The following is a 19594-nucleotide window of genomic DNA, read 5'->3' on the forward strand; positions in this document are numbered from 1 at the left end:
TATTTCACAATATAATGTCTCTTGTTTCTCATTTTCCTCTTGACAATACCCCATAGATTCTCTATGGGTTTCAGGTCTGGTGAGTTTGCTGGCCAGTCAAGCACACCAACACCATGGCCATTTAACCAACTTTTGGTGCTTTTGGCAGCGTGGGCAGGTGCCAAATCCTGCTGGAAATTGAAATCAGCATCTTCAAAAAACACAATGGACCAACACCAGCAGATGACATTGCACCCCAAATCATCACAGACTGTGGAAACTTAATTCTGGACTTCAAGCAACTTGGGCTATGAGCTTCTCCACCCTTCCTCCAGACTCTAGGACCTTGGTTTCCAAATTCACAATAAGATCTGTGCTTTTAATATAACACAGTTCAGCTTTCAAATTCGGTCAGTCTTATCACAAAATACAAATTATAAATGTGTTTTCCCTCTTTATTACAAGTTATAGCACAATATAAACATAAAGGAACATCAGAAGGCATTAAAAAAAATAAAACAGCATAATTTAATGAAAAGAATATCATCGATTAGATGACTGATTCACAGGCTGCTTAAACAGGTGAATACAGCGAACTGTCACGCCACATTAAAGAGAATGAAAACCACATTATTGTAAGACATACTGTTTGTATTTCGCTATAAAACTGATACAATTTAAAAGCTGAGACTGTATTATTATTATTATTGTTATTATATATAATTATTTAAATATCTAAATTTTTCAATATTTCATATAATATTTAATAATTATATTTCACAATATAATGTCTCTTGTTTCTCATTTTCCTCTTGACAATACCCCATAGATTCTCTATGGGTTTCAGGTCTGGTGAGTTTGCTGGCCAGTCAAGCACACCAACACCATGGCCATTTAACCAACTTTTGGAGAGACACGTTTTAAGTGCGCACACTCTCTCCGGGCGAGAGCAGAGTGTATCTGAGCGTGCGTGTCCGGTTTTGTGCAGAGCAAAAGAAATCTGCGCAAGAGCGGAGAGATTCGTGCTCGCGCATTATATTAATGTGCTTTCGCTCTACAATAATGCACTCTTGACATTTGTCATTTAAATAATGCCTTACTAGATTTGTACATTAAGTTGCTCAAGCAAGTGGAAACACGTTTGAACACAGCATATAGCTTTCTTGTTATCACAAATATTTTAAATTAAAACTTACCACTGACAGAAACAGTCAGCTCTCATGCCTTTTACATTTAAATCTTTATTACAAAGAGTCCCACGGGTCTTAAAGAACTTTGTTTTTCTACCTCCACAAGACACAAGTGCATATGTTGCCTTGTTTATCTAAAAGTGCACTTTTATTTGTTTCAAACCTAGCCAAAATGCCTGTGAAACACAGTAGACTTTAATTATATATTTTTATTGTGAAATTACTAAATTTCCGTGTCAATCCATGTTCATTTTTACTATGAACAATGCGCTGTCACTTTAATTCAGCTCGTGCAGCACAGCAAAAATAGACTCTGTGCATAAACGATCGCTGCACTGCTGCAGACACGCCGCACCTGGAACGCACTGACGGACCGCAACCGTGTGCAGTGTGAAAGCTCTAATCTGTTAACATGGGTGCGTAAAAAAAAACACAACGCACACGCACTGCAGACGGAGTAGGTGTGAAACAGGCGTAATTCAGAGTATGCAATTGACATTGCGGCTGCGATGCGTGGCCTGTGAGAGTCTGGATCTTTGTTGGCGCTGCCAGCTGGGGTCTCAGCGGTGAGTCTATCAGAGCACTGTTGGCCAGAGCTCAGGTAAACAGTGTGCTGGAGTGAGCTCTATTAGAGCCCAGTAAAGCCATGTAATCACATTACATTTGCCTCCTCCATCCCAGTGCCAGAAACAAAGGGCCACATTGGAGACACAGAGAGACCCAGACAAACGTAATCATGTTTAGCCTCTCTCTCTTGCATGTACACACACACGCGCACACAACACACACACACACACACACACGTGCCTTTACCTACAGTAGCTCAATGAGGGTACAGACTATTTTCCTTATATAAAAGATAGTTATAATGACTACAGACTACCCCAAATAATGCATTTCACAATATATATATATATATATATATATATATATATATTAACAAAATCTAAATATATTTAATCTATGCAGAACATATTTTTATATTTATATATTTCCTTTGTTCTGTGTCTGATCTCGTTTCGGTTTACAGTGTTGATTTCTACCTTCTGTCCTGTTACCTGTGCTTTATGAGTAAAGACTCTATGATTCTCGATCGTGTACTTTGTCTGTCCTTCTGCAATACTACGTAACAATATTATTTTTCTATTCTTATATTTAATTAACATTAATACATGTAATACAATAAATACAATAATGCATACAATACAATGAATACAGTAATAAAACAAATACATTAAATTTAAAATAATATATATAGTAGAGACTTCAGGTTGGACTCATTTGACTTGGTCCAGTAAGCAAACACTCAACCACCTAGCAATGACCTAGCAACCACCCAGAACACCCTAGCAACCACCCAGATCAAGAGGTGACTTGCTTCCACAAAGTCCATCAGGCAGAAGCATGTTGACAAAAGCTGTGTGTTCCTGAGTAGACAAATGTCAGGTGTCGCTCTGATAACTCACCGTCTTAGGTGAGGGAAGACTTTGATCTCTTACTATCATCAGAGCCTCGCATCAGTGTTTGAGGGTCACCAGAACACACAGGTTACATCAGACATAATGAGAACATTGACACACACTACAGCCTGAATGAGAGACAGACAGCTCCCTAGGTGAGTGTTCTGGTACAATGGACACAATCGGCTGAAAGACTTCTTGTTAGAAGATAAGACCTGGCCTTAGACGCCACGAGACCTCACACACACACACACACACACACACACACACACACTTTAACAAGTCATCTAAATGGGGACGTGCTATAGACTTTAACTGCTTAAAATGAATCTAAACTAACAAAATAATAACTAGTGTTTTTGTAACACAAACACACAACATTACCTGAAGAAAATCTGACACACACACACACACGCATGGCTTGTCTGACTGACTACATCCCACTTGCTCATTTCTGCTCCAGTCGCTGGGTTTATTGGAAGACTTCTTATTTTCGCAGCTCAAAATGAGAGCTTCAGGACTGCCAAGATGCTCTGAGCAGCTTCACTCTCTCGGAATACTGAACACCTAACAAATATGAACACGCAATTTACAGCCCTACAACACTATGAAGTGATATTTTTTGCCTTGTTGCAATTTTTATCCATATATTTGACAGAAAGAAGACTTCAAAAAATAATTAGGAGAAGAGAAGAGAATGGATCAGGGCATTCTCAAGTGGCATGAGCTGGATTTAAATCTACAACTCCCATGTGAGAAAATTAACAATATTAATAAAATGTATTGCCTGGATGTTTTATAAAAAAAAAATCTACCATTTAAATTAATTGTTTCTTTATTTTAATATATATATAATATAAATAAAATCAAAGTAATATTACAGTCTTCTTCTTAAATAACTTTTTTCCAATGTTTTTTTTTCTCTCATTTTATAATCATGAATTAATTTTATGCCAAAATATACAAAATTACTTTGACTCTTTCATTCATTGAGTTCTTATAAAAGGTATATGTAAAGTATAAAGCATAAAATGTCTCTCTGTGTGTGTGTGTATATATATATTAGAAAATTTAATTTACACATTTTTTATTTATATTATACATATGCTGAAACCTACAAATTAAACTATGAAAAATGCCATGTTTTTTTTTTGTAGCAACAGCAGCACTAACGAACTCAAAGAGTGCACTTCACTCCATCCGTTTCACTTTTAAAACTGCACATAAAACCCAAACTACTCAGGTGGTCGAGAACAGCTCATGAAGTAGACAGATACCCAAGACTTCAGGAACATCCTGCTCTGCTGGACTAATAAACTTGCGCTGGTCACACAGAACTAAACAACATCACACTAGTGTCACTGCAGTTAACGTATGGCTTCTGCCATGGAGATCAAACTGAGAGAGGATGGAAGTCATAAACACTGAGCTACCATTGGGCTCTGGACAAATTTGCATAAACAGAACTGATTTATGGGTATTGGGGTAGTCATACTGAAACTAGGAGGCGGAAGTGCGCACAACATTATTCGTTTAATGGAATTTCATGCTCTGTCTCTCGCTTGTTACAAGATAGGAAATGTTTCTCTCATTAGATATAATAGTCAGTATGAATATTGTGCAAGTTTCAGAAGCAGGGACTAGAGGTTAGTGCACATGCTCCAATCACATCAAATTATGCAATATGTCGATCAAATTGTGCAATATGTCAATGCAAATGCACAAATAAATGTGAGCTTATGGCATTTGTATAATTTCAAAGCAAACGTTTCAGTATTTATTTGCGCATTCAATTACAGATACAAAAGTATTTGTGACTGTTTTGTGAGCTCACAAAATATGTACTGCATGTGTTTGTATAATTTAATGTGTCCATCTCAGGGAGGTTTTCATATATATTCTATAAATACTCTTATATCTTATATTTTTTCGAAAATGATTCAGATCAATCCACAAACATTTCTAATCAGAATTTTTCAAAATAATTCTACTTATTGAAAAGCATAAGCATGACAACATAATTGATACAGCCATGCATTGTGCAAATACACATATTATTTCCCAAATAATTTAGATCAATCCGCAAACATTATTATTAATCAGATTTTTTTTTAAATCCTTAATAATTCTGATTATTAACAAGCATATGTATTAGGGTTGGGCCGATAGACGATGCTATCATCCATCGCCGATGGCTGACAGACATCACGATGTTAAGCTGACATTGTGATTCCTCCAGCCCCCACCCCCCCGCACCCCCTCTCCCGCAATCGGCCGCATCCCAGTTCCGTGTTCAGAAAGGAAATTAAGTGTACTACGGAAACCCTAAAGAGTTATATCGTTGGGTAAGTATACACAACTGTATATAAATTGCGGGAATTAGGGAGCCGCTATTGAAACCATTTTCGATTGCGCGCTCTCATTTTACTTTCACTTTCACTTTTGAGATTCGCGATCACAAGGACTCTATACTATGGAGCGGCAGTACTTATCACACATTTGACAAGATTAGATGTTTGTCATTGGTGCTCAGGATCTGCTAGCAAGCGGATAACCTTTTAGTGGCTCCGTATAACGTGTTATTTGTTTCCGATGCGAATTTGGTAGACATCGCCCAACCCTAATATGTATGACAAAATATTGATATAGCCATGAAATGTGCATACATGTTGTTATATATTATATAATATATATTATTTCACAAATAATTGTGAGCAATTCACATTTATAATCTTTTTTTTTTTTACTTAATAATTTTGCTTATTGAAATCGAGGGAGCTGACTGCCCGCATTGCGAGCATATTGTTACTGCCTTGCTTCGCTCTCAGAGGGCTCTCTTTGAGGAGGTTAGCCTTCACTAGCGTTTCTCATGGTGCCGGCCCCGCTTTTGCCGAGGCGGAGCGGCTGTGCTCGTGGGTTTCACATATGGATCCGGTGGAGGGAATGTAGCCGGGTGAGTCCCTATCTTCTTCCTTAAAGGGGTCATAGGATGCCCATTTTCCACAAGTTGATAGGAACCTTTAGGGTCTTAATGAAAAGTCTGTAACATATTTTGGTTAAAATTTCTCAATGGTAGTGTAAAAAACACCTTTTTTTACCCTGTCAAAAACAGCTCTTTTCAGAGCAAGCCATTTTGTTGCATTTTCCTTTAAATGTTAATGAGCTCTGGTGACCCCACCCCTCACTTCTGAGCTGCTCTCTGAGGGACTGTTTTCTTTAGCCGCATTCATCGTGAAACTTGCTAATTAGTGCATTATTAGGAAAGGCAATTTGCAAAGATTCATTAAAAAACCTTACACTCACTTCTGTAGATGAAGCTGGATCACGAATGATTCGCGTGAACATAGACGCATTTATGTAGACCGGGTCGCATTCCCTTCAAAAACAAACGTAATCCACTGCATCTTCAGCGGCCCAGATGTCAGGAGTAAATGACGACTGCTATGTTCATTATTACATCCAACAACAGAACACCTCAATCGCTTAGGAGTCATTCTTGTCTACATCTGCTCCTGCGGTGAAACAATGGCGGACTGATGACAGCTCACTCAGGGCGGGTCTAAGGTAAGATGCCAGTCCAGTCTGTGCTGAAACGCTACTGTCAATCAAACTATCGTGGGAGGGGCCTTTCTGTGTGACGTTTTAGTAGATAAAAAAAAGCACTGGGTGGATTTTTATCATTATAGGGTGGTTGTGTACATACACTGCCAACACACATTTCAGTTCAAACGTGAGTTTTTTTAGGCGACCGTTATTTTAGAACTATCGCTTTACTGTTTCCATGGAGATGCATCATGTTTGTCACGTGACACACCGCAGCCACAATAGCGCTGTATAACACATACATTGCTTTTATTTCGTTTTTCCTTTTTTATTCAAAATATTTACTAACGTGTTCACTATAGTATGAAATATCTGATATTCCGATTCTCAAATACGTGAAAGTAAATGTATTTGGTAGTTTAAACACCTTTATAGTGACCATGTTAGTTGATCTATAGCGGGTGATGGGCACCGCCATGTTAGTTCGCGCTGAATCCGAGCTGTGGGATTTACAACACGTAAACACATCCTCTCCTCCCGAAAGACATTAAAGTAAGTTTCCGGTGAACTGGGAGAAGAGTAGACTAAACTTTAAAGTTACCTACATGTGTATATGATATCAATAAAACATGTCAAATTATAATTGAATGGATTATTATTGCCACTTCCATAGACATCGGTGTGTATTTTGCAGGGCCACGGCTTTGGAATACCCTGCCTTTAGAAATTAGAATGGCCCCTTCTCTGCCTGTCTTTAAGTCCCTGCTAAAAACCTATCTGTTTTCCTTAGTGTATTGATTACTGTTATTCTGTAATTTTTTAATGGGTTGTTCATATTTTTTATTTGGCTTGCTTTCTGTGTATGTTTTTATAAATTTCTCTTCTGTAAAGCACTTTGGTCAGCCTAGCGGCTGCTGTAAATGTGCTATACAAATAAAATTAACTTGAACATCAGTGTGTATTTTACAATAAATGTATTGTTTTGCTAGTACTTATGTGTATTTAGATGTCTGAAACCTAAAATAAGCATTGTATGGTTGAAAACACTGAATAGTAATGATAATATAACAAGCGCTCAGCGTGTCTGTCTCTGGCTCAGTGCCAGGAAAAGCGCAAAAGCAGATTTGAATTCAGCAGTTGATCACGTGATGCAATGAACATTCTAATCACACCGGTGTGATCGTGTACGAGGAATAAAATGAAGTATTTATCTGACTATGAGAAGTTAGATATACACGGGCTCTTGGGATAAAAATTTCTCGAGTGAGAGCACGTGTTTACCTCTCTTCCTTTGAGGAGGTTGAGGCTGTCAGCAGGGGCTGCTGGGTGGGAGCAGTCCCAACCTATCGTGTTCCAGCTCCTCATTCTGGTGGCGTCACTTCTCATACTCCACAGAGTCTAGAATCAGATTGGCGCTCCCAGGCCAAAGGCTTCTAGCGGAAGGCGGTTCTGCGGACCGTCATTCTCGCTGGATAGTCTTCGTCTATAGCGTCCTGACGCCTAAGGCCTAGGACTTCTGAGGGCCAGCTCCCTCTGTGGAAGAGCGGTGTACACCGCATTACACGGTGCCTGTCTCTCCTCAGTACCCTCAGGAGATCAGTCTGCCACCCCTGCCGGTGTTCCAGGGTGCAGAGGTCTCCGGCGAGCGCTTCTCTCAGTTACCGCTTGGAAATGTAGCTGTGCTAAGGGGCTCACTACCTCCATGGAGGTCTCTAGAGCAGCTAGTACGGCCGTCCCCTCCTGGTTCACCGCTTCAGGGCACTGAGCTAGCCGCTCTAAGTGCACCAGAGGCCAGTCTTGTGAGATTGGTTCCCTTAGTACGTCACCTGGCGGTGTGGGAGCCCCTGCCAAGCGTGTCTCCTTGGGTCCTGCCCCGAGCAGGCTCTGGTTCTATTAGTCGAGTCTTCCTAGCAGATGACGCGGGTCTGAGGGCTGTCATTTTCAAGAGGAGACTTCAACTATGAGGTTCCTGATGCTATGGCTCAGGACCTCGGAGGGCAGGCCCCTCTGGGGAAGAGCGGTGTACACCGCCTCACACGGTGCCCGTCTCTCCTCAGTGCCCTCAGGAGATCAGTCTGCCAACCCTGCCGGTGTTCCAGGGAGCACCGAGCTAGCCACTCTGATTACACCAGAAGCTAGTCTTGAGAGACTGATTCCCTTAGTAGACTATTTAGCAGCGTGTAATCTACTGCTAAATGTGTCTCAATGGGTCCTGCGCACTGTAGAGATAGGCTACAGAATCCAGCTTGGTTCTCCTCTGCCTACGGTTCAACGGGGTTACCCCACTCTGGTGGGTCCCGAGCAGGCTTTGGTAATGGAACAAGAAGTAAACACTCTCTTGAGGAAGGAGGCCATCGAGGTGGTCCCTCCTCACGAAAGAGAATCCGGGTTCTACAGTACTTCATTGCTCCAAAGAAGGATGGAGGGTTGCATCCCATTTTAGATCTGCGTCAGTTGAACCGCTCAGTCATGCGACTGAAGTTCAGGATGCTCACACTCAAACACATTGTGTCTCAGATCAGGTTCGAGGACTGGTTTATCACGATAAATCTAAAAGACGCATACTTCCATATCTCCATCCTTCCTCATTACAGGAAGTTCCTGAGGTTTGCTTTCGGGGGCGAAGCTTATCAATACCGGGTTCTTCCTTTCGGCCTTGCACTCTCACCCCGCACTTTCACGAAATGTGTGGATGCAGCTCTGGCTCCCCTGTGACTCCAGGGTATCCGCATACTCAATTATATCGACGATTGGTTGATTTTAGCTCAATGGGAGCAGATGGCGGTTCGATATCGAGATGTCGTTCATGCTCACATGAAAGAAATGGGGTTAAGTCTAAATGCCAAGAAAAGTGTGCTTTCTCCAGCTCAGAGGACCACTTATCTGGGTGTGGTGTGGGATTCTACAACGATGCAGGCACGTCTGTCCCCTGCTCGGATCGAGTCGATCCTCACGGCAGTCAAGAGAGTGAGAGAAGGCCAGTCACTCACTGCTGGGTCTGATGGCAGTTGCGTCCAATGTGATACCTCTTGGCCTGCTGTACATGAGACCCCTACAATGGTGGCTCAAGACCAAGGGGTTCTTCCCGAGGGGAAACCTGCTTCGCATGCTCAAGGTCACATGGAGGCCTACGTGCCTTAGAAATGTGGAGGAAACCTTGATTCTTGTCTCAGGGCCCGGTGCTGGGAGCTCCTTGTCGCCATGTAATGCTAGCGACGGACGCGTCCCTCACTGGTTGGGGAGCGGTCATGAGTGGCCTCTCGGCCCGTGGTCTGTGGAGTGATCGCCATCTCAGTGGCACATCAATTGGCGTGTTTCTAGCTTTGAAACACTTTCTCCCGGACCTAAGAGATCACCATGTGTTGGTGCGCACTGACAACACAGTGGTGGTCTCTTATATCAACCACCTATATATTTGCACCCCCTGTATAGGTTGGCGCACCAGATCCTTGTGTGGTCCCAGGGCAAACTCCTCTCACTGAGAGCAGTTAACATTCCTGGGCATCTCAATGTGGGAGCAGACATCCTGTCGAGGCAGGGGCCGAGGCCCGGGGAATGGAGACTTCACACTGAGGTGGTGAAGCAGATATGGAGATTTTTGGCAGGCTCAGGTGGACCTGTTTGCGACTCAGATGACATCGCACTGTTCCCTCTGGTTCTCTCTGACTCATCCAGCTCCTCTTGGACTGGACGCTATGGTGCAGACTTGGCCGAGGCTTCGTCTGTACAGTTTTCCCCCGATCGCTCTGCTCCCGGGAGTTCTGGAGAGAGTGCGCCGGGACGGAGTCCGGCTGCTGTTAGTAGCCCCGTTCTGGTCGGGCCAAGTATGGTTCTCGGACCTGATTTCTCTTCTTGACGGCTCTCCATGGGAGATTCCCGTCAGGAGGGACCTCCTCTCACTGACGAAGGGCACGATTTTCCACCCCCGCCCGGAGCTGGAAGTTATGGGTGTGGCCTCTGAGGGGGCACAACTCGTAGCTTCCTGTCTCTCAACCGAGGTTGAGACCATCCTCCAATCCAGAGCTCCCTCAATGAGGAAACTGTACGCCCTGAAGTGGAAACTTTTCACTTCTTGGTGCGGAGACCGCCAGCTCAACACAGTCAACTGCCCAGTTGGTACAGTTCTGGAGTTCCTGCAGGCCCTTCTCTCTACAGGGTTGACCCACTCCCCCCTAAAGGTCGTGGTGGCCATTGCGGCCTACCGCGCCCCTATTGGTGGCTAGTCAGTGGGAAGACACCCCCTGGTTTTACATTTCCTCAGCGGTGCGCTGAGGCCTCCGGCCAGAGAAGCTTATGCTAAGCGGTGGATCAGGATGTTATTCCATAGCCTCGAGTTCTCTGATCTCCCCTCTCCGTTGGGGGTCAAGACTCACTCATTCTGAAGTTGGCCTTTGAGCGGGATGTCCCCGCCTACTTTGTCAGGTGCCTATCTGCTTTCTGTGCAACTCCTGGCTTCGTTCTCTCGCTTTAGCTGAGCTCTTCCACACTAGGCAGGGATTTGTAAGTCGGGCATTCTCGTTCCCGTAGCGTTTGTAGGGTTTTGAAGCAGCTGAAGTTGATGAACGCGAAGTTATCCAGGTTACCATGACTTTGTCAGGTGCCTATCTGCTTTCTGTGCAACTCCTGGCTTCGTTCTCTCGCTTTAGCTGAGCTCTTCCACACTAGGCAGGGATTTGTAAGTCGGGCGGCATGGGCATTCTCGTTCCCGTAGCGTTTCGACGCAGCTTGAGTTCCTGAAAGGGAACGTCTCCAGGTTACGCATGTAACCATGGTTCCCTGAAGGTAACGAGATGCTGCGTCTCAGGGCCATACTTCCGGCATCCCTGTCAGCACTTGCTATATTCCTAAAAGCTAAACATTCTAAAGGTTCCACCGCACGTGCTTTTATGCTTACTGGTCGTTACGTCAGCCCGCCTGTGACATCTCACCCATCCATTGGACTGATTACAAATGTGATTCAGAGTGTGGTCACGCTGAAGGCATTCCCGTAGTATTTCGACGCAGCATCTCGTTCCCTTCAGGGAACCATGGTTACATGCATAACCTGGAGACGTTTTACTGCATAACTGCCACCCAATCAGAATCCAGTATTCAGACAGACCATGGAATAATAAATATTATTTTCCAAATTATTTTGATCAATCAACATTTATAATAAGATTTTTTTTTTCAATCAAATAAAATTCCTGCTTAATAAAAAGCATATGCATGACAAAACATTATTGATACAGCTATGAAATGTGAATATTCTTACACATTATATAGATACTGTAAATTCATTAGTATTTCAGTCTTTCTACTTCAAAATTTCATTTTTAATTAAATGCATTACTTGCCAATTCTTTGTAATTATTAGTAAAATTTACAAGCAATTGTTTCTATTGTTGTACTCATTCTAATTCTATCCCCCTTTTTTTGCAGTGTATTATACTTTCAACAAAAAGTGTCAAACGCTCCCTAAAAACAGAGACATTTAAAGTTGAAGACCCGAGGCTCAGAAATATGTTTTGAAGTGTCGACACTTACTCAGTAACAACTCTCACACAGGTCTGCATGTCGCTAAAGTACTTCAGTGTGATAAAAAGCGGTGTGGACAGAAAGAAACGCCTCATCGGAAGAGCCTAAAGCAAAACAATATGTCTCGCTGTACAGCCCTATTGAGAACACAAACCCATGATTTGCGTTGGTTTGAGAAGCATCACACTGGACACGGCATTCATAACACAACACTGGTGACAATGGAAGTCATTTCAGCACTCGACCAAAGGAGAGATATAGCATCCGCAACCGGCTCGGTAATTATGAGGTTGAACCGAAGTGACAAGCGGTTTTGATTGTGGAAACAGAGGTTCTGAGATACAGACTGGGATAATACATGCCGTAATGCTATTATTGCAACCTTCCGCAGAGAGTGAGTCAGGTATCAGAGCGGCCCTCGAGAGAGACAAATGACCGATGCAATTACTTCATATTAATGACTTACACTAGAGCAAGCAGATCCACCCTCTATGACCCCAAACACGCTTGAAATCAGATTCGGTGCCTTTAAAATTTATTTTGGCTTATTGATTTGTGGTAATCTGATCAAGATGTTTTCAAATCACATAAGACACGTGTTCACTCTCACCTCAGTTGATTCTCTGAGAGAGATATGTGGCCATGTTTGGGTCAGATATATTAATCGTGTATTGGTTTGATATCTTTTCTTGCCAGAGTGTTTGGGAAAGCAAATGTGATTAGTTGATTCTTATAAATCCAGACACTGAGAGTGGATGCGGGTGAGTAAATAACGACAGCATTTTCATTTATCCATTTTCACTATTCCTCCACAACGATCTCATTAATTTCCCATGACTTGTCGCAACTCTCTGGCTCTCAGGACAGTCAGAAGATCTTTCTGTTGACGAGGAACATCTAAACACTGATTCATAGTGAGAGCTTCACATTTATCATCCCACAGATGTTCGAATCATTCCCAGTGTTTCAGGCTCCTGCACAGATGGGTGTTTCCAGGCCGTGGAAACGATAGGGAACAGCTGGCGACTGAGTCATTTCCTCTGACCCCAGCGCATTCAAACGGCGCCCCCTAAATAAACCTGTCAGATGTGGTTAGATATGGGCACTGCGGGGCAGTGTGCCAACTCCACCCACCTCTCCGGGCCTGCCATCTGTTAAACATGCCACAAGCGAGCCAAAAGACCTCAGAGATGCACAACATCGAGAGGGGTTGGCGAACATTCAAATAAAGCTCAATGTATTTGAAGTAGTTGCTTTGCAACTCTGTCTGATAAATTAAAACTCAAAGCATAGGAAATCTATAACAGTGTCAGAAGCAGGCAAGCAAACAATACCATTTTTCCACATAATCGCAAACAAAAATAAGTAAATCAAGCAGATGAAATGATTTAGGATGTCTCCGATAGATGGCTGCACCATGTACTCTTCTGTAACAACTGACAAATTAGATCAGCGTCAGAAAACATTAATTTCTGGGAGAGCCTTGGCGAATTTGTTTTATGTAATTTATCGATATGAGAAATGTCAACAATAAAACACTGGCTATTATAGACATATATCATAGATCACTCTTTCTGTCTAGACAGGTACTGAAATTACTGTAAAAGCTCAAACAGAGTAAGTGTCTCGCTTATTCAATACAAATTGTGTTGCTTCTGCACCCTTAGTGGCGCCAAAATTGTGAAAATAATAAAACTCCAAAGAAATTACTTTTAAGATTCATAATATTAGAGATTTTTTTAAGTCAAGATATTTACAGAGAACAGTTTAGGGTCAGAAATAATAAGAGTAGTTAACTAATGCAGAAACCAAATCAAAAATGTTCAAAAGACACTGAAAAAAAATGAATTGAAAATATACATACATACATACATATATATACAGTATATATAATATCATTTTTTTTTTAGAATAAATAAACAATGACAATGCAGAAATTTTTTTTTATTAAAAATAAATCTGAAATAAAATAAAACAAATATTAGATTAAAAACGTACTTATTTTCAGTTCGTTTTTTCAAATTTCAAATTTTTTTATTACTAAAACTAAACTAATAAAAATTAAGCTAAATAGACATGTTAAAAATGTAAATAGATAGATAAACAAAACAACAGATCAAAATTAAAAACTGAAAATATAAAAATAAAAGCTAATTACAAATATTATTAAATGATATAAAGTATTTAAATAATACTAAAATAACACTGCCAAAGACTATGGTTGAGTCTCTAATTGCGTAGATCTGCACTGGTGATGGTAAAGTACACAATTAGGTTTTAATGAATCAACTTTCGAAAAACATCTAGCATAGCAAAAGTTGCTGTGAGCAATATTTCTTTAAAAGCATACTTGAATGCCACCATTGGCTGAATACTATGATTTGAGCTTCGTTAATTCTGTCCTTGCATACTATAAATATTCTTTCTTATAGTCCCTAAAAAGAAAGGCCGCTACAGCAATGGATGTTACAGTTACTTACATATTCACCATAGGTATCCTGCACCACTGGAGGGGGAGGTCTGTACCCAGGTGGGGGCGGAGCTCCTCGTGCTCTCTGAGAGGGAACGCCCCTTACTCTGCTGGACGGCACCCTGCTGGGCGGAGCTCCTCTGGGCGCCACCCCCCGCGGGACTGCAGCCTGAGGAGGAGGAACGCCCCCTCTACACCTGTAGGACACATTTAAATTACATAAATATAATTAACTAAACATTATGCCTGGAGCAAGAATTCTTCATTTAAAAAAAAAAATTAACACATTGAATTTTAGTAGTGTAAAAAATACATATACACTGTAAGTGAAATGTTTGGAGATGAATGGACTGAATTAGTGATGTCACACCTTTTTACCCAAATATACTATATATGCTTTACATTACTTTTGTAGACAAATATAAATTGTGCCTACACTATAAAAAAAATATTTTTTGAAGTCGTAAATAAAACTATGTAAATAAAAAAAAGTATGTTTTTGTTTTTTCAGGAAAATATTATTTCAGTTTTTCTACTTCACACACAATTTTACATGAAAATCAATGCGCTACTTGCTGTTTCTTTGTAATTTTTTGTGAAATTTATTAGCCATTTTTGAGTGAAAATTGTTTCTACACCCATTTTCTTTCAGTGAACATTTACATTTCTTCATAAAACTAAGACAGATCTAAATATAAGACATCATATATTTATCTATTTGTTGGTCGTCATGTAATTCCAATAATCCCATAGTTTTGATTACTTTAATATTAATCTAAGATATGGAAAATAGTATAGTAAAACAGAAATGTGTCCAAACATTTACTATAGTTTATTTATCAGTATAGTTAATTAATTAATTTCAAGAAATCAATACTTTATTTTTCAAAGATGCATTAAATTGAACAAAATTTACATTATTTTACATTGTTTCAAAGTAAAATCCTGAAAAAAAGAATGCTGAAAAAGATAAAAAAAATAAGCAGCACAACTGTTTTCAACATTGATAATAAAGCTTTTACATTTATTATGCATCTTTCAACTGACTGACAGACAGACAGATCTAGTCTAGTTTCTGGCCATCATTTACTAAATAACAATACGCCCGTTGATTATATTCCATCCTCCAATGGAAGATTACTTTGACGGTTTGATTGAATTTTCCTCTCCGACTAAGATGAAAATGAGATTGGTTTGAGGAAATGACATTAGCGTCAGTCCATGTGAGAATAAATCTGCCAGTTATACCACGTTAAACTCTCAGTGGAGTTTAAAATGCTTTTCTCATTAAACAGCAGAAAAAAATTCTCAGAGCAGAAAAGGTGAAATTAAGGAGTTAATTTCCTTGTTAACAATTTTTTCCTGCCGTTTTGAAGTTTACGTTTTAAATGTGATCAGAGTAGAATGGCACGCTGTTGCACCTGTGCGGTCCCGGCGCTGGCGTTCCTCTGCCTCGTGTGCTGCTTTTGCCTCTGGCCGCTGGGACTTTGGCATCCTCCGAGGCGCCGTTCAGATACGTCAGCTCCTGTAGCTGAGCCTGCCTGATCTCATCATTATAGTCCTGTATGACACACACAGTTAATGAGCTGTAACACGTTATAATGGTCCACTTGTTTTTCAAGGGGAAATATGTATGCCCCCTGCAACCCCAAACACGCACCAACATGTGTTTTTCCCCAAGAGGAAGCATTCTGTATATAAATAGTAACATTTAATCTAGCTTTTCATTAGCATAACAGATGTGACTGTGAGATATTATATACATAAAGTCAATACTGCGCACAAATGTGAACATATGCGTAGTGTTTGATAGAGAAGATCCAGAGAATTTAATACATTTGAAAAGCACTTAACTTCTCCATTATAACATATTTGTAACTAAAGGCTATTTGACAAAGAAGGACTTGATTTTATCCACCATACACTGTAAAAAATTATTTTAATCAATAAAGATTATTGGAGTATGTTTTATAAAAAAAATACTACTACAGTTTCTCTACTTCAAAATAGTAAATAATTCAACATTTTTATTTTTAGTATCATTGGGATACTAATAGGGCTTTTATTAATATTTTGAATTAGTTTTTATTTTTATATTTTTACATTTTAGCTTACATTTTAAGAGGTTAAGTACGTTTAGAAAGTTGTGTTGTGTTTTTGTCATTTTATATATATATTATATATATATATATAGTGGGGGAAAAAAGTATTTAGTCAGCCACCAATTGTGCAAGTTCTCCCACTTAAAAAGATAATATAAAAAAAGTTTTTTATTTCATTAAATTGTATTTTATTTCAATTTAAGTTTATTTTATTTCATTTAAAACTAATTTGTATTTTATTTTATTTTTAATTATTTTAGTTCCATTTTAGTATCAAGCTAAACTAAATGAAAATGAAAAATGTTTTCTTAAATATAAAAGGTATAAAAAAGCTTTTTTATATAATATAAAAAAAGTTTTTTATTTCATTAAATTGTATTTTATTTCAATTTAAGTTTATTTTATTTCATTTAAAAAATTTTGTTTTTTATGGTTTTTAATTTTAGCTTTAATTAACTATATTAGCCCTGTTTCTTTGTAATTGTTTGTGAAATTCACTAGACATTTCTAAGTGAAAATAGTTTCTAAACCAATTAATTTTTTTCTGTGTACTCCTTGAACAAAACTTGACTTGTAAATCCAATTAAAAAAAACAACAAACAAACAAAACAATTTAATATGTATTTTAGCCTGAAGGTAATATTTTAATTGTTCATGAAATTTACTAGAACTTTCTGAGTGAAAATTGGGTAAAACTTTAGTTTAGGGACCAATTTGCACTATGAGTTAGTTGCTTATTTGCATCCATACACTCTAAAAAATGCTGGGTTAAATACAACCCAGTGCTGGTCTTAATCCACCTCCTAAACTTAACAACTACCTCACTAACGATTAATAAGCAGCAAATTAGGAGTTTATTGAGGAAATAGTCATAGTTAATAATTAGTTGATAGTGAGAATTGACCCCCAAAATGAAGTGTGACCAAAAATTGTTGCTACAGCAGTTTATTTATTCAGTGTAAGGCCTCCTCGGATAAAATGTGACTACTACAAATACAATTTTTAAACCAGTGAATGTGTATTTTTGGTCTGAGGGTAAGAAACGCTGCAATCAGAACATGAAAGCTGATGCTGATGCTCAGTTTGTGTTTAGAAGATGTACAAACCCGTACAAACAGACGTACCGGAATAAGGAATTTTTTGATCTCCTCCAGAGCATGACCCATTCTCACATACGCTTCAGCGGGCGGTGCGAACACCTCGATCAGCACGTGAAGATCTTCGTTAAGATGATGATACTTTGTCTCTCTGCTCTTTCGCAGTTCTTCTTCCTGTTAACGTGTTAAGAGGTTGAAAAAAAGAAACATTTACACATTTGCACACTTTTGCTACACCAGCTGAGGTAGAGGAACTAAAAATATGCTTTTTTTTCAAATAAATTAATAAATAAAGTATATAAAATATGATATTTTTGATTAAAGAAAAAACATAAAAAATAATTTACAATTAGAAGATGTTGACCTTTTTAGACCTTTGAAATATCATGTTCAGGACACTGAGGAAATTAATAAACTGCACATAGTAATTATGCCATGCATATTCAATTCAATTAAAATGTAAATTCCATATGCAAACACATTCACACTGGGCAATGTATGTGTATGTGTGTGTGTGTGTGGTGGTGGTGGTGGGGGGGGGGGTTATCTGTTAGCTGGGGGAAAGCAAAAGAGCAATTTAACAGGAACTGTGAGACAGAAACATGGCAAAGAATTACATCAGCCCTCCCGTCAGATGCACAGATGATGCTGCTTTATTTTAAATGCAGGGTGAGATTTTCATTCAGCACGGCTTTTCATTGGAGAGCAAAGTCTGCTGCTATGCGTGTCTCCTGTGCTTCCTCTGATGTCATGCAGTTAATCTGGTCTCTTAAAGACAGTCGCTATTATGCAAATGAGATGCTAATTTCATCCACAAATCTGCTGTTTACTGAAAAAGGTCAGCTTAGTGCAGATATGCTGAGGGAACGAAGTGTCTGTGTGCATGCACTGGCAGTATGCAAGGGTTATGATCTAATCAACTAGTTGTCCAAAAATCAATTTAAAGGCAATAAATAGATAAATAGATATTTATTTATAGATAATAATTAAATAGACAAATAGATATTTATCTAAAAATGGATCAAAAATGTTTTTAAGTTCCATTCATTCTCTTTAAAGCATTATTTTAATTGCACTGTTTTATGGAGAATTTTGATTTTTAAAAATGCAAATATAAAGGTCCACTTTTAAAAAGGACCTTAAAACATTTTTTTTATTAAATAATTATTTAATTAAACATTATGTATTTATTTATTTATATATTATATATTTCAGAGGTGGAGCAAGTTGTTTTGATGATTAAATCTCAAGTTATATATATATATATTTGTCTTTGGAATAATACGGACTGATGGATCTTTCAAAATATATCCAGGAACCTTAGCAGCAACAACTGCCTTAGTGCAGATATGCTGAGGGAACGAAGTGTCTGTGTGCATGCACTGGCAGTATGCAAGGGTTATGATCTAATCAACTAGTTGTCCAAAAATCAATTTAAAGGCAATAAATAGATAAATAGATATTTATTTATAGATAATAATTAAATAGACAAATAGATATTTATCTAAAAATGGATCAAAAAATGTTTTTAAGTTCCATTCATTCTCTTTAAAGCATTATTTTAATTGCACTGTTTTATGGAGAATTTTGATTTTTAAAAATGCAAATATAAAGGTCCACTTTTAAAAAGGACCTTAAAACATTTTTTTTATTAAATAATTATTTAATTAAACATTATGTATTTATTTATTTATATATTATATATTTCAGAGGTGGAGCAAGTTGTTTTGATGATTAAATCTCAAGTTATATATATATATTTGTCTTTGGAATAATATGGACTGATGGATCTTTCAAAATATATCCAGGAACCTTAGCAGCAACAACTGCAATCAAGCGTTTGCGATAACTTGCAATGAGTCTGTTAAAGCGCTGTGGAGGAATTTTGGTCCACTCATCTATGCAGAATTGTTGTAATTCAGCCACATTGGAGGGTTCTCGAGCATGAACCGCCTTTTTAAGGTCATGCCACAGCATCTCAATAGGATTCAGGTCAGGACTTTGACTAGGCCACTCCAAAGTCTTCATTTTGTTTTACTTCAGCCATTGAGAGGTGGACTTGCTGGTGTGTTTCGGATCATTGTCCTGCTGCAGAACCCAAGTTCGCTTCAGCTTGAGGTCACGAACAGATGGCTGGACATTCTCCTTCAGGATTTTTTGGTAAACAGCAGAATTCATGGTTCCATTTATCACAGCAAGTCTTCCAGGTCCTGAAGCAGCAAAACAGCCCCAGACC

The 19594-nt window shown here is 39.0% G+C and overlaps 1 protein-coding gene across 2 annotated transcripts in view; it reads right to left on the minus strand.

The window, feature by feature from the left end:
* Positions 1–19594, minus strand: part of LOC107554584 (KH domain-containing, RNA-binding, signal transduction-associated protein 3-like) — a 153138-nt gene that overhangs the window by 47296 nt on the left and 86248 nt on the right. For both annotated transcript variants that reach the window (XR_001605071.1, XM_016237149.1), the window contains exons 4-6: positions 17386–17532; positions 15581–15720; positions 14170–14356 (exon numbers count right to left, since the gene is read on the minus strand). Coding sequence is in view for 1 of the 2 variants with exons in the window: in XM_016237149.1 (XP_016092635.1) it covers positions 14170–14356; positions 15581–15720; positions 17386–17532 (474 nt within the window). In the remaining variant the exon portion in view is untranslated. The remainder of the gene's footprint in view (positions 1–14169; positions 14357–15580; positions 15721–17385; positions 17533–19594) is intronic.

This window comes from Sinocyclocheilus grahami, unplaced genomic scaffold (genome assembly GCF_001515645.1).
Source record: "Sinocyclocheilus grahami isolate Dianchi unplaced genomic scaffold, SAMN03320097.WGS_v1.1 scaffold507.1, whole genome shotgun sequence".
NCBI lineage: Eukaryota > Metazoa > Chordata > Actinopteri > Cypriniformes > Cyprinidae > Sinocyclocheilus > Sinocyclocheilus grahami.